A 21284-nucleotide genomic window follows, 5' to 3' on the forward strand; every position below is an offset into this window, starting at 1 on the left:
AAATGCATGTCTTTGGAATGTGGGAGGAAAACCGGAGTGCCCGGAGGAAACTCACGCAAGCACGGGGAGAACATACAAACTCCGCACAGGAAGTCTGGAGCTAGATTTGAACCCACGCAGGAGGTTCCCATGACATGAACTGTGCCGCACATGCGCTAACCACTGTGCGGCCGTGCTGCCCGATTTACACTAATATTAACAGAAATAAATCACAGTTAAACTGTTCATTCACTAAATGTTCTTTAATGGTTTAAAGAACTATAGTTGAACATGGATAATAGTAATCCATTATTTGTGCAAAAAAACGAACATAGTAGTGATTCTATGTCAAATAGATTTAATTCAGCCCATGAAACATTGCTGAAAAAAGCACAAGGAAAATGGCAACAACAACATGCAGTTTCATAAATGTCCACTGGATGTTGCCAAAGCCAGGAGCCACTACAAATGCTGACTACCATTTATCAACCAGAGAACATTTGAGAAACCATCAACCCTGATGTCATTCAACATACAATAGAAGTCACACGCGGTCTGTTGAAGACAATAAGATTGGATTTCTCTTAACGGCAACATTTGATACTTAACTATGCTTTTTATCCCCAGTGATTGAAACATTGAATGAAAAAATACAATTTATAATGAAATCTTACACCTATGAGTCTTTGCAATTCAATTGAGCCTCTAAAAGATCCCCAGCTCTACAGATAAGGCACACTTTTTGTGCCCTTAAATAACCAGTTCGCCCCCCTGTGAGTTTTTTTTTAACATGGCCCCCAAGCTAGAATGACTTGGACATCCCTGATCTACTGTGTAGGTGAGCCCTTTCCAAAATGAAGCCAGTGACACAAAAGTGGGTTTAAATATTTATGTACAAACTCTGATAAATACAATAAATGGAGAACGTCACAGGCTTTCCTCTACATTCATTAAATACAAGCATAATTTTTAATTGCCAGGAGAAAGGTTTGGCAATATTACAATTTGACAACACTTCAATATTCTGACACTTAACAATATTCCGAGACATTTGTTACAATAAATATCAGAAATCCAGATTTTTCTCCTGTCATGAAAAGCTTCTGGAATCAAAGTAGGAAATATATTTGTTTGTGCTAGTATATATATATATATATATTCTATAGGAACTTAACTCAGTTTAAACATATTGTTCTGATCTTAATCGTCTGTGATATCATCGTACGGTTTTACAGAATAATGGTTGTTGAAGTTAAACCAGGGGAAATATTTTACCATCAAACTGAAAAAAAAAAAAAGGTAGACAGGCCTTGCTTTGCAGACACCAGGGCATTTGTGATAAATGGTCCCCTTTTTTTGTGTGCGAACTAAATTAGATCCCGTATTTTCTTATCATAGAACGCTGCCTCTTATCTGTTATGATTTTTTCCTATCAGTGTGACTTCACACAGCTCTTTTGTCATAACTATCTTCTTCTTGTACACATTTTCAACAAAGGCCTGGTTGACCTCAACCAGAAGGGAGGTGAAAAAAAATCTTAGTAAGCCTGGCCAAGTGCATAAGAAAGCAGAGGATATTACTAAGCTGGGGTTCTGTCATAATGAAACATCCAGAAGATGCTTTGCCTCACAATTTCTCTCTTCTCGAGTAATAAACCAAACCAAACAGGGTGGTCTTGTTTGTTTTGTAGCTTACATTGAAGAGGAAAGATCATGGTTTGCGTTTGAAATACATCTTTCGAACTGCAGAACCTTTGCCGTGTGTACACCGATGTTTTATTTGTTATCTACATGTGTCTCCCCTGAACAAAAATCTTGCCACTGAAGGATTCAAAACTAAAAGTAAGGTTGAACACATTTCCCCTGGAGTCTACCTTCTGCCTGGCTCAACGTTTAGTTTTCACACAAAGTGCAAAGCGGACGAGATAAAATCTGAAACCCTGGTAGCCCATCGTTAAAATGGACCGCTTTATCTGCTCAGAATCAACTTGCCTCCAGGCTCAATTGCATGGACATTTATGGTTATTCTGCGGGTTCTGGTTTCAATGCACGTGTTCAAAGAAGCAGGAAAAAGCTGGGACATGCTTCAGGTGTCAGAAGAAAAAGGCTAAATTGAACTGTTGAAACAAAACTATGTCACGAGTTGAAACGTAATATGGTCATTCATGTTTATCGAGTCTCCTTTACAGAAACTTCCAACAAACTTAATTTACAGCCCAGGGCCTCAATTCAGCCCGCTTCATTATTACATTTGGCAGACAAAAGCGAAGTGTTAATTTCATTGTAACTTTCAAAATATAGATTTGCAATTTGTCTACATTTATAATATAAAGTTGCAGGATAGGAATCCTATTTCCAATCCACCCCTTCAAAATATATTACCAACAAAAAAAAATATGTTTTTTTCTTTTGTTGCTAGGTTATAACCTTTAGTTTTATCCACTATTTTGTTGTATGAAATATGGGATGTCTGGTTTGAACTCATCTGCACAATCTAACCAGATTTTATAAAGCCAGTGTTTCAATTTTGTAAAGATAATGATCCCCATCTTGACCAGGGACATAGAAAACACAAACTTCGTGTTCAGACAGGAGATAAGATCGGACCTCAAAAGTCCAGCCCCGCCTCGCGGGTATTAAATTTGGAGGACTGAGCAAGAAGCAAACCCAAAATTTCAAATTTTAGTTGCGAGGACACGGACAGAAGGGACAGAATCAGTCACTGATATCTTCCAAGCTTAACGAGACTGCATAAACCTTTAAATTTTTTATATTTCGGTGTCTGAGGTTACATTGAATGACACTTTTCAATTAGATTTTTTTTTTTTTAAATAAGTTGACAGAAAAATGCTAAGGCCATCTAGCACTTTAAACAAGAGATGCAAAGAGAAATAGAATAACAATGCCGGGTGGATAAAAAAATAAAATAAAATCAACGAGAGAGCAGCCAGGCTCAGAGGTAATGATTGACATCTTAGGCCTGATCCGAATTTCAGGCTCAAGAGCTTACCCCTAGTTTCGACCACTGCTCAGGTGCATGTCACTTACATTGTTACCTATTACAGAGTTAATCAAAACTTAAATCTTGTGAAAATAAATTCGAGTTTCAGAATTGACAGTAAAATATTTTCACTGGCATACTTTGCTTTTGGGGCAGCACGGCGGCGCAGTGGTTAGCGCTTGTGCGGCACAGTTCATGTCATGGGAACCTGTCGTGGGTTCAAATCCAGCTCCAGACTTTCTGTGCGGAGTTTGTATGTTCTCCCCGTGCTTGCGTGGGTTTCCTCCGGGCACTCCGGTTTCCTCCCACATTCCAAAAAACATGCATTTCAGGTGAATTGGCCGGTCCAAATTGTCCCTAGGTGTGAATGAGCGAATGAGTTGTCTGTCCCTGTGTGACCTGCGATTGGCTGGCAACCAGTTCAGGGTGTCCCCCTGCCCACTGCCCGATGATTGCTGGGATGGGCTCCAGCCCCCCCGCGACCCTACTGAGGATAAGTGGTACGGCTAATGAGATGAGATACTTTGCTTTTGCATTTGTACCTGTAATGATTGCAATTGGGGGGTCTAGATGCTCTGCATAACCATAAAACCTTCATTTCCTTTGTCCAGAATACGTGTTGGATGTTATTTCCCTAACAAGCAGAAAAAAGGGTGATGACTGTTCATGTAAAGTATAAATAATGCAAATACATTTGTATTTGGAGCTCTATCTCCCACATGCATTATGGCTGAAAGAACGCCTTTATCACTCAGTTTTGTAAAAGCAAAGATTGTTTTATCGTTTTCTGTATTACTGTGGATGTTCTGCATAAGTCTCCTCTTCCATTCTCTCTTCTGCCATCTCTAAACCTTCTTCCATTTTTTCATTCCGTTCTCCTAGTTCAGTCTCTTCCTCATGACCTCTCTTGTCTACCTCTCTGGCTACTGCCTGGCAGGTATGTCGTCCTCGCTGCCTCTGGCCACGGCGTACTTTACGGGTAAAGCTTTTTCTTCTTGGTCCCAAAGCTGTCGGAGTTTGGGTTGCGGAAGAATTAGGAGACTGAGGCAAAGTGGAACCTAATGATGGAACCATGCAAGTCTTGGACCTTAATAAAGGACTTGGAGCTGGTGCTGGGACCAACACAGAGGGACAATCTACAGCTGCAGAAAGGTCTGCAGAAAGCTGCTTTTGTGGATCTGAAGAATTGATAGATATGTGAGATAAACATTTCATTGCATCTCTATTTGAATCAGAGTATAGAACAGTGTGGGATGATGTGCAGACAGGGGATGAATCAGGAGCTGCGGAGCAGCCAGCTCCTTCGTCATTATTGATGGATGGAGATTCTGAGAATTGGGGGGAAAAACATGAGAGTAAACAAATTAATTCATAAGAACGTGATGTTTTCAATATTTTAAGGTTAGGAAATGATCTGTCTTCTTACCAGGGCCACTGCTAGTCTGGGACTCATCAGTCATCAGTGGCTCTGCCTCCTCCTGGATTGTTGGTACTGATGCAAGCAGACCTGAATCACAAGCAATGATTATACATAATCAAAATCAAACAAAGTACGTTACAAAATGAACCCTTGAACTTATTTTTAAAAATTGAACTTGTGCGATTGTCTGGAAACAACAAAAAAGAGGTTTTTTTTACACTAATGTAGCACAACATTGGCTTGCTTGCTGTTGAAGTTCCATAAATAAAATGTTGGAATGTAAATTGGCAACAAAACAAGTGTAAGAACACTTGTCATATAAAAGGTTGCATTGGAAATTCATCAAGTTGAACGTGTGTATCTGTAAATAAGGGAAAATGCCATCTGCAGAATTGTTTGGCAGAAGCATTTGAAAAACAAAACAAAACTGAATAATAGTGCTATGTGCAAAATTAGGCCCATTTAAGATAAGTAATAATTAGTTATTAATTCAAAACTGGTTTTGTTTCATCAATAATGTGTGTGCGTTTGTGTACTTGAATTTGTTCCATTTTTATAGCTATATTCACGATTTTTACTGTGATTGTGGAATGTAATACTCTCTATTGGGATATTTAAGTGGGTATAATGCAGCTAGATCACCTTTTTAGGGTTAAATAGTAGTTATAGAGTTAAGATTTGAGTTAGACTAGTTGGGATTAGGGGAAGGGTTAAAGCAGTATAACTAAAATACGGCCTGCAGGATCTGGCCCATTGGATGATTCAATTTGGCATGCCCGAAATTTCTAAGTATTTCAAAAAAGAAGCATGTCTAGGTAGTTTCTATTAAAAGTTATGATTAAAAAAACAGACTATATGCTCTCTGACCAGTAGAAAGCATATTTGAGTTTGTATAGTGTGGCGAGTTGGTTCTGGTGTGAACTGAATTTACTCAACTGTTAAAATGGACCAGGTAACAGGATCGATGCCAAAACCTATTTTTATCTTTTTGTTTGTGAATTAATGTGTTGTGCTCGTTGTTAATCTGTGATTACAATATGTAGGATAAGTTACTAATGTAGGCTGAATGACAAAACATAATAATGATAAACAAAGCAAAAAATTTCAAGTCTACATTGTTTTACTGATTCGGCCGGCGTCAGAACATTAAGTCTAGATCTGGCACCAGAGCCAAACTGATTTAGAAATCCCTGGCTTAAGCAATCAATTTTGATGATTAAGGTTAGGGTAAGGGACTAGGAGAAATATTATGTGAATAAAAGGTCTCAAACAAAAAATGAAAACAAAACCACGTGTTTGTGAAAGAGAGCGTGTGTTTATGTTTGTGCATGTGTTCTTTTAAAAGATTTAATAACTGAATTTGCTCATTGGATATCAATTCAAGATATACCGGGTAATATCTAATGACCCCAAATATATTATATCTGAGCATGTCATACAAAACATACATGAAAACAAGGAACAAGAAATACTTACTGAGCCCTCTGTAATGTGAGAGTTGTTGGTAAACTTGTTTCATCCTTTCAATGTTGAGTCTACTGCTCTCGGCGTGGTTGATCATTGGTTTCGGATAGTCAACTCCCACCACGCAATTTGCCGCCTTCTGGACGGACTCTGGAGCATTCCAAGGTTCATAGATGTAGCGGTTTGGGTAGTCCTTCAAAATGGGGATGTAACGCCTGCAGGAGAGTTTTGTCTTTTACCTCAAATGTTGGTTTTACAATATTGAGGCTATGTATTGTAAAGAAGCTTCTGATGCAAAAATAAAACCCAAGTCCTGCATTAAGTAACAAAAGGTAATTAGCACCACAATAAAAGCTTGGCCTGTAATTGGCTTCAAGGGATGGTAGACTTCGTTAAAATCCAAAACCTGTGCCAATAATTTTTTGAGAAGAGGATATGACCTTAGAAACAATAGTGAACAGCAATTTAATTTTGCATAGAACTACAGAGATGCGGTCCTTTTGAAATTATTTTTCATTGGAACATGAATCGATTGATGTTTTACGATAGCTATACTGCTTGGGCCCACATGGAAAACCGCGCATTGTTTGAGAATTGTGGTTCTCATCGAACATATTATGTCATCAGGCAATGTGTCTATTCAAACTAGTGGTTTTTTTATACAATTTCCCTCCTTTGGCAAACACATGTAGACCCAATCTAACAAAATAGTCATTTTTTTCACCTTACATTTAAAATGCAATAAACAATATGATTTATTTCGGGGGGTCACCAAACTAGTAAGTAGTGACCCCAGCCATTGGAGACATATGCCTGTATAGAAAATAGTGTATTCGGTACATAGGAAAGGTTGGGAATATCTTGTGTTTTGATGACATTGCAAGAAATATCATCTGAGGTTATGCCACTTCTGAATATGCAGGGTTTCTCTATCTGATGCATACCTGATGTAGTCTCCAGAAGGGTTAGTTCTTCTGCCAAACCCAACAGGACAGTAGCAGTGAAAAAATTGCTGAAAGAAGGCACTACAAGACAGCCACATCCAGCTGCCTGCATTTACACTCCAATCTGCATCCAGCAGAAGTTCCTCAAACACCTGTAATAATACAACATCACTTACATAAAAAGGCTGCTACAAATTCTCATACTTACATCGTCGAATAGGCAATTAAAAGGCCTGAATACACCAAAGCCGATGTCACAGGTCTGAAGATAAAGGGTCAGCAGGCACGGTCTAATTTGTGTGTAAAATCAGTGCTGTGACAAAGAGCTGGTCTGGAAGTGTTTGGAGGTTCTCTCGTCCAACTGGTTTAAGAAGGACTGGCATGATTTTATCACCATTAAAAAAGATTGCTTATTAATGGAATGCTAATCGAGAGCGTTCTTCATCCCGGCACCGGTGCTGTGGAATGCTCTTCCCCCTGAGATCCGATCTGCAACCTCAGTGGAAATTTTTAAATCGAAGCTTAAAACTCACTTCTACTCTATAGCATATGAATAACCTATACTTTTCGTGGACAATATCTGTGTATTATTTGTGATTGCAACATCCTCTGCTGTCTGGTAATCCTGGAAGGGTGATACCACATGTACGGTCCCTTCTCAAGGTTTCTTCATTTTCCTCATGTTGAGGTTTTTTGAGTTTTTCCTTGCCCTCATGTTGGTTCCGGATCAGGGGATGGTTTAAAAATAGTCTGAAAAAAATAGTCTGTGTAATAACCTGTGAAGCCCTTTGAGACGCTTTGTGATTAAGGGCTATACAAATAAAAATGACTTGACATAATATTTAAAACAATCCGGTGAAAAAAAGAAAAATCATTGAACAAGAACTTAACTAACATTGTTTGTTTTATAAAACACTGCTGCAACAGCTTGTTTTTCTAGGATATGAGCTCCTGTGGCCGAATGGTTTGCCATGGTACTACTTTCCATGTATGCACCTACTATCTGGCTCAGTCTACAGTTGTGTTTACAACTATTCAACCCCCACAGTATATAATGTTTTTACAAGTTTGTCAATTATCTATTTGTGTTGATAATAATGACAATAATGACATATCAGGAAAAAAAAAAAACCTTGGCCTTTCTGTCATGACCTCATTGACAACCAGAGCCTTCCATTAAAGAAACAGTTAAAAACCTAATTAAGTAGCTTTAAAAATAAAGTGACATAACATTTATTGTCACTTAATGTCATCTTTGCAACATGGTAAAGGCCAGAGAAACGTCCAAAAAGTTCAGAGGAGGAGGATTATTGACTTTGATATTTGTATAAATAGATAGAAAAGAGACTAAACATCTCAAGAGGTAAAATTGGAAGCATAGTCCGCAAGTTTATTCTTCAAGGCACAGCGGAAATGTTCCCTGGTGGTGGTAGAAAGAGATTGCGGTCTGCAACTGCTGTGTAATATCTAAAGTGAGAGGTAAAGAAAAATCCCTGCGTGACGGCTAAAGAACTTCAACAGTACACGTCAGAGGGAGGTGTTCACCTTTTATCCCATCTTGCCCTGTGTTTGTTTTGCTGTTTCATGCACAGGGAATCTTCATCTTATTATGAATTCAGTACTACGAGATCTTGGCTGCAAACGTCATGCAGTCAGTACCAATTTGAGGCTTGGGAGATGTTGGACCTTCCAACAGCACAATGATGCAAAACATACCTCAAGCTAGACCAGGAATTGGTTGCAAAAGAAGTGCAAGAATATTTTGTAGAGGCAATCACAATCATCGATGGTGAAGCAGGAACAACGGCATTCCGCAAATAGACGTTTCTGCATTTAACTTTTGACATTTAATAAAATATATCATTCACTCACCACAAATCAACCGTGCTCATTTGCTCCTCGCTTCCAAATTGTGCTCCATTGCGGTGTCTCGTGTGTTTACAAGCAGTGCTTCCACAGTGCTTGTCAGAAGCCTGGACTTATACTATATACGGATGGATAGAGCTGGGATATTTTTACCTCAGGTCAGAAAATGAAATGGAAATATCCAGGAAACATTAGACAATACATGTGAGGCTTGTTTAGCAGCTTAGCCTAATGTGACACACATTATTCATCTCTGTACTACAGATCTAAAGATTTCAGCTTCACCCAAAAAAATACATCCCAGACCAATGAACTGCACGTGTGCAGTGATGTGCAAAAGCAATCGAAACATTGGAGCAGATATATATGCAAGAGTAACTCAAAATGAAAGGACTAACCAAACTATTTAAAACAGACTATTTGAAGTCGGACTAAGGCTATAATCAGACCACAGTGCGTACTTCCACGATTTTACAGAACATGCATGTATGTCACTTGCGATTTTTCCTGCCATTATACATGGAATGGTCTGGCCGACACCTCAGCAAAGAGGGAAGTAGGAGTATCGGCCATATTGGACTGAGACCGGTTTGATGTATCCAGGCTTTTATTTACAGACAGCTATCCTACCTTCATGCCGCTCTCCCAACTAATCCACAGGTCACCTCTGGTGAGGAAGCAAGCAACAGAGTGGCGAGCTTCACGGTGGATCCAGCCCTCCTGTCTGAGCTGGGTCATAATGGCATCAATCCAGGGGTATCCAGTCCGGCCCTCAGCCCATTTGGCTAAGGCTTCTGGATTTTGATCCCATGGAATCTGGAGACAAATGTATGCATCGTTTAGCATCATTCCTTGCCACGTGGGTGAACTTATTTAAATATATGCATTGGCTCTAGGTAGGACAAATTGTATAAAGAAGACCCAATATCTATCGAGGCGACTATTTTCCTCACAGCTTTTTGTCATAGGGATCGAAAATCAGGGATCTCTGAAGTGGTGCCTACAGGTAGAACCCTGAGTAGTCCGTGGACTGATTCTGAAAATATATCATGGGTCATTCTGATTTTCTAGGAAATGTAATTTCGAACCGGCATGATGTTCAGAGGTTGACTAAGACAAATCAAAAAGGAGGTCTCTGGCGCTATTTTGTAACAAAAAGTAGCTATCAGATTAAAAAAAGGGGGTCTAAACAATTAAGCTGAGGTCTATCCCGGCTAACGTCTAGCAGATGCTCCTTGGAAAACTCGTCAGCATTATGGACAAAAGAAAATTGAAGATAACACAGTAAGAACAAATGTCTCCCACCTGATCCTGAGCCCTAGTTTCAATAATTACATTACTGTGCTAAACAGTAGTGCATTGTTACCTTCCACAAATGTGACGTTTCAAAGACATGAATTTTGCATTGTATGCTCCTTAAAGATCTTTGGTATCAACTTTTATGAAAAAAAAAAAAAATCCTGCCACATTGTTTTCTGCTCACAAATACCACACGAGGGTCACTGTAGCTAACTATCAGCTGATGCATATCTCAACCCAGTGTCAAATACACACTTAATAGATAAATCTGAGACACGACACAATTGATTGTCCCTTCAAGGTGCATACAGGGACTCACTGTACTTAAACGTTATCGTATGATGTCACAGAATACGTCCTATCTCCCCCCCCATAACGAAAATATACAAAGCTGAGTCGACTTTTGGGAGCTTTTCACAATTTCTGAATGCCAATCCCTTTCTAAAATCACTGATTACATGGCGTTTGGCTCCATTCACCTGTCAAATTCAGCACAATCTTGCTTTCCAACAAGCGCCCCCTCCCATCTAGTAAAAACGTCTGCATCCTTTTGTACGAACAATTTTGGGGACTGTGAGTTTGTCTTCTCAGCCATGGTTACACAGAGGGCATAGAAAAAAACATATGTACACTGAGCCAAGGTCCCAATGAACATGTCGAGTGGTTGGAAGTAAAAAATAAAATGGAAAAAAATCGTAAATGACAAATTTATAACCCCACAAAGGCGTGAGAACATTCCATGGTCAAAATACCTAGAGTGTAGTTATTTCTAACGCCACTGGTTAAAAAAACCCCACAACATTTGGAACATAATGGAAATAAAGCAAACTTTGAGATGCTAGAGCTTTTTCTTTATACATCTATACGTTCAAATTACGTGTCCAGCACAGAATGACAGTGGGTGCTTTGCCAGGGTAGCAGAAATATTGTGCTTCTGGGTGAGAATGATCTCCAACGAAATAAAATGTATTTCGTAAGAACTGCACCTTTCAGGGTCCTCATATCCTAACTGCCTCTATAACTGCTATAAATTGTTATATATTTCATAGGTACCAACCTGAACACAAATTGGGTTTCCATCCATTCGGTCAAAGTTGGGGTTGTTGGTAGCAGCAGTGTAAAAGAATTCCCTCCATAGCAATTGACTAAAAAGTGACAGAGGAGGACTGCAACGCTTCCGGAGCTAAACGCAAACAAGGAATAAATGCAAGGGCAGTAATTGTAATGCAGCCATGAGCAAAAAATAGTACGAGTGTAATATGGTACCTTCATGTAGAGCTCTCTTAGATTGTAGTAGAGGACCCTACAAGACAGGCAACCAAAGCGCAAATAAGGACTCAATCCGGTGGGACTGGCGTAGAGAGAGCATGTGGTTCCTCGTGGATTGTCAAGACTAGTGTCCTGTACAAAAACAGACAATCGCCAACAAATTAACAAGTATTCAACTGGCCTTTAGGAAGGCACCCATTGATTAATTCAATGACTTTTTCAGGTATTGAGACCACAATGTGGCACATTGCAAAAAAAAAAATTTAAAAATTGGGGGTATGTTATAAGAATAAACCCTGGCAAAAAAAAAAATTGAATGTCCTGCAGTTTTCGGACAATAAAGTTGGCCAGAAATTCGAATATGCGCCTTAAAAAACAGTGCGGATTGTGTACTGAAAGATTGGAAATACAGTAAGACCTCGGTTATCGCGGTTAATGGGGAGCAAAACCACCCGCTATTAGGGTGACGCCGCGTCCGCCGAACTCGCTCAGCCCGGGAGTGACCTCCGCCGATAACCTTAGTCATGGTACCAGATACGAATGGTACGGAAATTGGAAAACTGAAAGTGATTCAAAATCTTTACAGAAATTGGTTTGTTTTCTTAACTCTAATAAACACTGTATGTGTCAGCGATACAATACTGTATTTCAGTGGCCCCGAATCTATTCAGTGCCACAGACCAGTTTAATGTAAGCCAATATTCTCATAGCCGGCCTAATAATAACATCAACAATGTGGTACCGGGACAAGAAATAGTGTGATGATGATATAAAGCGATGCGGATTCGAATCCCATTGCATTCTTATTTTGCAATTGTGATCATCAATATATTTCGACTGATCAGTCAAATTACAAATATGGTACTTATTAATTAGTAGTGCAACCCTAACCCTTACTGTCGTTTCATTTTCTAAGTACCTTGTACTCTGGTGCGCCCTATATATATATATATATATATATATATATATATATATATATATATATATATATTTAAAATAAATAAATCTGAGAACACTAATTTGGGGAGTTGGCATTATAATGTAGTGCACCATAAAGTGTGGAAAATATGGTCATAATAGTTGTGTAGACATGAGGCTATTGAATTTAAAATACGAACATTAAAAAATTACATTATATATACGTTAACTAGGGGAGAAGGAAATTTTTGTCATGTTAGAGATAAATTGGCACAGCAGAATTGTCTTTACGTGTAGATCACCTTTTTGTCCAAATGTTTGCCGAGTCTGTCCAATGCCTCAGACTCCCCTCCATGCCACACCGGTGAGGGTAAACCTTTTGTTCTAAAGCCTGAAAATGTATACCAGAAAAATTAGGTCAGAAAAAGAGGGAACACCCCGTTAACATTCTACGAAGCCTGATTTCCTCTTAAAGTTCTTAGCTGTCATCTCTGCAAATAATTAAGGGTCTGTTGCCGAAATCATGAACAGAAATTCAAATCTGCACTTCAGGTATTTTCATGCATTATTTATTTTCTATACAAGATTTTGTATCATGACTAAAGTGAAAAATCAGTTTACCCAGTTCTTCTAGTGAAGGTATACTGTAAAGCTGGTCATGATTGTCTGTTATTTTAGTGTGACATTTTTCCATCTGCTTTTGGTTGATGGGAGGCAGTGGTCTCCTGGGCAACTCCAATCTGCTCACGATGGTCTGAAAACGTTTAAAGGTCAGAGGAGGGCTGTTGTTGTTCATCTCTATTATCCTGAAAGCAATGGGAGAAGGAGATCACATATTAGCCGTCTTATTTAAGGTAAACTTTCAAATTACTTAACTATACCCACCCTCCTCCCCAAAACCAGTTTCCTGAAAAAAAAAATGTTTTAAATCATGACCTTTTATTCATAGAATACTACCTAAGTTCTTTCTGTTTCAGTCAGTTGATGTGTTACTAATTCGTTGTGTCATATTATTCAACTTAGATTGTTACAATTTATTTCTGATGAAATACAATTCAGAAAAAACAAATATAATCCATGAAATATAGTTAATCAGAAAAACTCTTGCAAAAACACTACCTCATACGAACGTAAATGGTACTCATGTCTCTGTTTTGCCCTATGATGACTATTTTTGGACCAAATGCATATGTTGACTATTTTTTGCACTATGATGACCATTTTTGCACCAAATGCATATTGCACAAACCCTTACGATACCAAACTGTATGTAACATCCTACATGCCGACATTTCTTGTGTAAATTAAAACTATAACCTTATCCTCCTTGTTTTATAACCTTATCTCCTCTGTTCCTTTATCTTCTTGTTTTTTTTTTACCTCACTGCGAAGGTGTGAACTGGAGTGTCATGCACAATTTCGTTGTCACAATATGTCAACCCATTTTGTAACAATGACAATAAAAGGTATATTCTATTCTATTCTAATAACAACTCAAGCACCTTGCTTTTAATCCAGTTGTTTTAATTATGGCCCGGTGAAATCAACCAGGCTTTTACACTAAGTAAGGTATTATTAGTCAAGTCCAGAGATATTTGCGGAACCAAAATATCCTAGATGAAGGACACTGCGTATGCGCAATAGTGCACACGTGTAAAAAGATTTTTCGAATGGGTATACATGCAAGTGATACCGGAAAATGAGAAGACTAACCCAGCCATATCAATCTGACTACCTACCGTCGGATTAAGACCTTAATCCGATTTCTGTGTTCTTTTGCATGACCAGAATACCAGCAAAAGTTAAAGTTCAATCGAACTATTCACTTCATGACAATGTAGTCAATGTATACATTTCCATCAGAGCTGTTTGGGAATTGTTTGGGTGGAATTTTCAACAGATTCAACTTGTTCAGTAAAAGTGGGAATGTTGTAACTTTTTCACGCTTGTTTACTAGCCCAGGAGGAACAAAAAAAATCAAAAACATTTTCATTCAACTTATTGAACTATTACTTTTTTCAAACTATCGCACTTCACAGTGTAACATACAGTATCTGACTGGACTGAATATCGGCATTACAGTTAAAAAAAGTATCTTGAATTAAAAAAAATAGCATCACAGTTGCTTTTGTACAGAACATGACGTTTTGCATATACATTGAAGTGAATAAAAGTAGCAGTATGCTTTCCGTAAAGGACTTCCTGGTTGAATAGAGAGAGATATTACCTTTTACGCATACACATTAGGTACTTAATAATCCATGTCAGCTAGGAAAAATATTTTTCCAGTATGACATAATTAAAGCCAGGCCAACGCCACAGGTGGAAAGGGGCCAGTCGCATTAGGGCCACTTTGTAGAGAAGCTCAAGCACACCACGGTATCTCCCAGCTTTGTAAGCCTTTTGTTAGCTGACAGCAGGTTAAGGACCCCTTGACCTTCACATAAATGAATAGTAGTCACCGCATGTCAATGGCCACGTGATTTTACCACTCGAACTTGTACAGCTGAAACCTTTATTTGAAGGGTTCATAGGTGATAATGTTGTCATACAGAGTTTAGAAGTGATGAGTTGTGAGTTAAGGTAACAACCAGTAAGAATGAGTTTGACAAGATTGATTAAAAAAAAAATGCTTCAATTCAGTAGGTCCTATGGTGAAGCCAATGCAACAAAGTCAACATCCAATCCCCCAAAAAAATCACTTCTGATATTTACTTGTTGGTAAACAAACACTACATGGAATAAATGACCAAGTAATTTAACTAGTCCGGCCCCTGTTAGAATGTCTTTTTTACCATGCAGCCCTCGAGCTAAAATGAGTTTGATACTCCTGCTCTAAATAAATAAATAGTTATAGCCCTACGTATTATAAAATACACACAAAAAAAAACTTTCATTTTTGTATTTTTCTGTTGTTATCATTTGGAGTTAGTCGCTTATTACTGTTCTGCCATCAGCTGATGACAAAGCAGAGTATTTTTAACTTTCTGGCTTATACAAGCCGAGGTTGCTGGATTTGCAGCACACACACCTTCCTATTGGTCACTTCGCAACGACAAGTACAGTAAGCACATGCCCTCAAGCACCCAAAAAATCCCTAAACACCACACCCACACAGGGAAGATATGTTTGTGAAACTGAACTTGGCGATACAATACGAAGCGTGATACAGAGGGCTTTATACAATTGTACCTCAATGTGATTCAATACCATTTTACACAATGCGATTGTAAAGTTTATTCTCCTTTTAATATTGGACACATGGAAAGAAGATTTCATTGGACGCCAGCCCCTTATTTTGACCATTGTGTTCATTGTTTGGATTATGACATCATTGTCACTATCTTGCTGCTGTTCTTTGATATGCCAGGGCTGACATCTTTTTGTAACCTTAAAGATTTAATACAAAAAGAAGGTTTGGGGAAGGCATCAGAAATGGGGAAAGGAATTCTTGCACGGGCAAAATGTGGCGGCTGTGAGTAAAAAAGCTCCAAATTCTGCAAAATTCCCTTAAACTGAAACAATTTCACTCGAGCAAACATTTTGGTTTATATTCCGAAAAAACTTTTAAAAATATGATTACAGTAAATGCAAAAACATAAATGACAGTTACTTGTTTTGTCGTTAAAAAGTCAAAGAAGAAGCAAAATGTGGGTACGTGTGTAAAGAAAAATGTTTGCTTTGATATAGGACTGCACTACAGATCATCTGGCAGGCCGGGGTTCCAAGAAATAGATCAATTAAATCCAGTAGGGGTGTAAAATGATTAAGTAAATTAGCGATTAATAGATGAACTGGTGCTACTTAATTCAAAATCAGTATTTGATAATGATCATAACCTTCATGTAGCACACCAGGCATGATGAAAGAGGTTGCACAAGGATCTTTTTCTCACCCTTGCCGTGATCTCATCATCACTTCTACATTGAGAGAACAGCATGACCGAACAGAAGCATGAGATACATTTGTTACAGGTACTTTAGCCTTTTAGCTCCTCAGAAATCAGCCACTTTACCCGCAAAACAAAAGAGTAGAGCCAATCGTGAATTACATTCAGGATTTTTGTTGGAATAGGAATAACTTGGTGTTATTAACAAAATGTCTTGATCTGGCCCTAGAGCCAAACTGAGTTTGACATCCCTGCTTCAGAGACAAGTTGCGACCCGGTACTTTCTTCCCAACTGCACCTTGAATTCTTATTTAAATGGCCTTTGAAATTGACTGCATTGATATTTGGTGTAGCAACATAGACACCTTGTTGATATTTCATGACAAACAAAGCGGATAAGGTCAGTGTTTGAATCTTGTTGGTTGCTTTAATTCATAAAAGTTTTTCATGTAGGGCATTATCATTTTAGGGGATACACTGAGGACAATACAAATGTGTAAAATGAAAGTAAAGGTTTAAGTTTTTTTCTTTAAGTATAAGTGGTGACTTGATATTTACTAGAGACCGGTCACTGCCTAAACTACTGGAAGAAACTGGACCAAAGTGATGAAGCTATCATTTTTACTACTGCAACACTGTCCAAAAGCATTTGCATTCAACAAAGTGGGTCAGTGAAAAACGATTCAATTTCTAACAAACAAACCAGTATCATGTGCTCTAGCAGAAAAAAATTCCAGGATATGAAACATAATTTCCCCATGACCTATGTCTGTGGTCCAATAAATTACCCAAGGATGAAACATGATTTTTTTGTGTACTTGTGTCACAAACCTGTCCAAGTTGTAGAGCGTATGGGAGTTTCTGACGATCGTTTCCACTCCAAACTCTTGGGCCATCTTAATAATGGCACTATCCCTCTCCTTCCCATACGGCTCCGGGTCATACTCGAACGTTAACCTTGTCATTTTCCATTCCTGTAAGCAAGACAACGATTTTTTAAATCACTGTTCTTCACATTATATAACAAAAGTAAAAACAATACATTCATTGTGACCTTGGTGGTAGGACAAGTGAGATTACATGAAGCGCGAAGATAAAGATGAGTAAGTAAATACTTCAAAAATTGCACATGACTTTATAATTTCTAAAATCTCACAGGTAAACATGATGAATATAATATTTAATTGTTTTAATGTGAGGGACCAACATTTTGGTCCCACGTTATTTTTAGATGGCCAAAAACATTAAAAATGTGACATGATATTTTATGGCGCTAAGAACAGGATGAAAGTAACCTTGAACCATACTTCAATTATTGAAAAAAAGTGACATGCCACTTGGTCTCTATAATTTACTCTTCATATCTTTATTAGAAACATGCACTTAGGGGGAAATATGAAAATATAACATTCAAAATACATTGAATGGTTTTATCCATTTTCTGTTAAAGTACTTTATCATTTAAATCCAAAATTTGGGGATATTCTTATTTAAAATCTTTTGAATTTTCACAATATACTATGAATACTATGAATAAAATTAGTTTCTATGTATAATTGCTATGTACCTGCAGATGTAGAGTGAGGCACAGAATTATCTTGCTTCGTGGCAGATAGTGAGACAAAGGATTGGGATTTGGCGCACACCTCAGCACCAAAATATAGAATTAGTGATGTAGTGGTTTTTTTTTTCTTGTTGCACAGACAATTTCAGGTAACGGACGATTTCTTATTATTAATTGTAAAAGGAGCGGCGCATAGACTTCCTCTATAAGGTAAGTAAGACAATAAAACTGTTTTTTTTTTATATGCTACAGTTTATACATTGCTTTTTGGTCTGTCAGTCAAATGATGAATAAGAATTAGGTTCATTTTTTTGTAAATCTCATTGTGACTCGTCAGATGTCTCTGATTTGTACAGCTATTTAATTACAACATTTCCCTTAATCGTTAACCCCTGTATCCAACATGCTGAATGGGGGGCGGCAGTGGCTCAGGAGGTAGAGCGCTCACCTTGGGATCAAGAGATTGCAGTTCGAATCCCGGCTCCTCCGTGTTACATGTCGAAGTGTCCTCGGGTAAGACACTGAACCCCTAATACCCCCAATAAGCAGGTTAGCGCCCAACATGGCTGCACGGCCGCTATTGGGAAATTGTAAGCACACTGTAAAGCGCTTTGGGAAGTCTTGACTTGAAAAGCGCTATATAAATGCAGATCATTTCAATTTAACCTGCTTGGTAGCCTAGATGGTAGGGCGCCCGCTCCAAGACTGGGAGGTCGCTGGTTCAAGCCTCGGCCGAGTCATACCTAAGACTTACTCATTGCCTCCCTTGGCGCTGGGCATTAAGGGTTGGAATTGGGGGGTTTGGTTGGACTCCCAACATAGCAGTTGGGTCTAAAAAGGCTGCGCCCTGTTTGGCTGCTGCTGCATCGGCTCGCTACAGTTTAACTGTGCGGGTCAGGTGTATCGACATTTCGTTTTGTGTGCATGGTTACAAAGAATGACAATTTAAAAAAATTATATTCTTCTACAAAACATACCTTAAAAAGCCTTGGGAAAACCTCTGCAGGCTGCCCCCTAACAACAAATAATCTTGAATTGAGCTTCTTCAGGCTGCAGTCCAAGTCTTCCAGTGCCTCTAGCAGAAACCTTCAAGACAGATAGAACAAGAACAGTTTATGATAGAACAGAACAGAGGTGGTGTGGAATGCTCTTCCCCCTGAGATTCGATCTGCAACCTCAGTGGAAATGTTTAAATCTAAGCTTAAAACACTTCTACTCTATAGCATATTAATAATCTATATTTTATGTTGACAATATGTGTATTATTTGCCCCCATGTAAGTTTTAGATGAAGGGATGGTGTCATAATAGTCTGTAATAATAGTTTGCAATAGTCTTTTATCTGTGCAGCCCTTTGAGACCCTTTGTGATTAAGGACTATACAAATAAACACGACTTGACTTAACAGTTTAGAAAAAAACAGAAATTGCTTAGTTGAACGATAGGACGTTAAATAGAGAGACATAAAGGACGATAGCTAGACAGATGGATGAGAGACGATAAATAGAACAATAGAATGATAGCGTAATGTAATGTACACTTCACTATAGATCACAGCAAAATGTAATGTACAATGCTGTATTAAAATAATCTCGATTTAAAGAATTTTACAATAAAAAAGAACGACTTAAACACGCAAAATTTTCGAATGATATGTAAAGAAATTAGAATCAACGTTTTATAACGTATGATTAGATATTGTTTAGGGATTTTTGTTTTGCGTCCTTGAGTAACGCATAGTTTAATGGATACTCAACGTCTCGCAAATCCTTACATAAATCTTATACAATATAACCAACGGTTAATTATCTACGTTACACAACACACTGAGCGAAACTCTTTACGTAAAAACCAGGTAACCAAAATTGTGAGTTTAGCAGTACAGAGCAGCCTAAATGCATTTAAACAATCGAAGTTCCAGCCCATTCCTGTCCTACAGTATTCGTAACTTGAGACGCGAGTTGCACAGTTAAAGCGGGGTATTATTATTTCGCCAAAGCGAAATGATAAAACGATTAAAGTTATTCGGGAAAACGTTTTTGTCGAATGGCGATTTGAAACTAAAATCGAAGAGCGTCAAAACGACCTAAAGAGAGCTCCCTTAGCATTAGCTACCTGACTGGAAGGAGGAGGCCTGAGCCTCGACTCCTGACGTCGCATATCGAAAATGAAAATAACCACACAAATGGCGGATTTACACTCTAAATGTGAAGTTTGTCATGAGATAATACAGATAGCCTAAAATCAACAAACCTCCATCGGTTGATTCCCACGTTGGCGGCGCCGGCAAACCACGGGTCCAGGATATAAACACATCGCACTGTATTAGCTCCATTGAGGGCCTCTTGCAATGCCGGATTATCGTGGAGACGAAGACATTTTCGAAACCAGTGCACCGAATTCACCACCATGGTTCCTTCATATTCTATCATAAGAGCAAAAAATGGAATAAGATAACAAAAAGAAAGAAAATGTAACCGATTTGAATCAGTGACGAAAGAGGAGAGTCGTTCAAAGTTTACTATCTGTCAAACTGGCCAAGATGGGAGACGATACTTTTAGTGGGGGCGAGGGTGAAGCGTGATGTGGGCATGACCGGATATTCTTCGGCTTCGTTGATTGGTTGTTTTTAGCATCAACCTAACTTCAATACCGTATTTGATTGGTTTGTTAGGGACATTATCGGACCTTTGATTCATGCTGTACAGTGGAACCTCGGTTCTCGACCATAATCCGTTCCAGAACCCTGTTCGAAAACCGATTTGGTCGATCACCGAAAATCGTTTTTGCAATTAAAAGTAATGTAAAATAATTTTAATCCGTTCCAACACCCTGAACGCTTACCATGAACGTAAACATGAAGCTAACCCAGGCTAATCGTACGTCCGCGTTAGCGTAATCTTCCGTACGAAAGATTACGCTGACATAAGCGTGTACAACTAAAAAAATCAGGTCGTTTACACGTCATTTAGCACCCGGGTCTCCACGAAAAGTGGTGAGCGGTTAAAGGATAAAGAAAATAATTATGAATAGGATTTCTTACCTTTGTGGTGCTCAGCAGAAGCCATGCTGTAAGATCGGAAACTCGCACACCTTCTTCATATTTTGCTATTATTTCTTTCTTAAATGAAATAGTTGTACGCACTACTCTTCTTTTTTCACCTGTAGCAACTTTGCTGCCTGCACCGACCTTCTTCCGAGGCATAATTAGGGGTTAAAACACTCCGTTCATCGATATTAAAAACGAAAGCAAAAAGGAGTGCGCTCTCACGTGACAACAGTTTTTCGCGAGAGGTGGGGGCAATCTACATCCGTACGCCGCTCAGCATCACCCCTAGCGTACTGGCGTTCGAACTCCGATTTTTTTGAACGAAAAGCGAAGCAAGAATTTCTCTAAATTTTTGGTCGAGAACCGATTTGTTCGAACTGAGAGGCGTTCGAAAACCGAGGTTCCACTGTATCCACCAATTCGATTTTGTCTTCGTATTTTCTCACGATAATTCGTACAAATTGTATTTTGGAGGTCGCCGGTTCGCGCCTCGGCCGAGTCATACCTAAGACTTATAACATTGGTAAAATGGCGGCACCCTCTGTTGGCTGCAGCTGCATCGGCTCGCTACAACGGGTCAGGTGTATCGACATTTCGTTCTTACAAAGAATGACAATACAAAGG

At 38.6% G+C, this 21284-nt stretch overlaps 2 protein-coding genes across 2 annotated transcripts in view; both read right to left on the bottom strand.

Annotated features, from left to right (window-relative positions):
* tango6 (transport and golgi organization 6 homolog (Drosophila)) overlaps positions 1-3656 on the bottom strand; it is a 41461-nt gene extending 37805 nt beyond the window's left edge. Inside the window, exon 1 of the mRNA XM_088339753.1 lies at positions 3522-3656. Coding sequence (XP_088195879.1) covers positions 3522-3577 — 56 coding nt within the window. The 5' untranslated portion in view covers positions 3578-3656. The remainder of the gene's footprint in view (positions 1-3521) is intronic.
* On the bottom strand, positions 224-20195 carry cry2 (cryptochrome circadian regulator 2). The gene is made up of 12 exons (XM_088339755.1): positions 19865-20195; positions 18590-18698; positions 16880-17022; positions 12781-12965; positions 12462-12550; positions 11239-11373; positions 11030-11155; positions 9304-9489; positions 6808-6959; positions 5876-6078; positions 4406-4486; positions 224-4307 (listed from the first exon to the last, which is right to left on the bottom strand). Exons 1-12 carry the CDS (start codon positions 20041-20043, stop codon positions 3772-3774), a joined length of 2124 nt encoding a protein of 707 aa, XP_088195881.1. The 5' UTR covers positions 20044-20195; the 3' UTR covers positions 224-3771.
* Positions 20196-21284: the final 1089 nt, after the last annotated feature.

This window comes from Urocampus carinirostris, chromosome 7 (assembly GCF_059441175.1).
Source record: "Urocampus carinirostris isolate Australia breed hairy pipefish chromosome 7, RoL_Ucar_1.0, whole genome shotgun sequence".
Classification (NCBI taxonomy): domain Eukaryota; kingdom Metazoa; phylum Chordata; class Actinopteri; order Syngnathiformes; family Syngnathidae; genus Urocampus; species Urocampus carinirostris.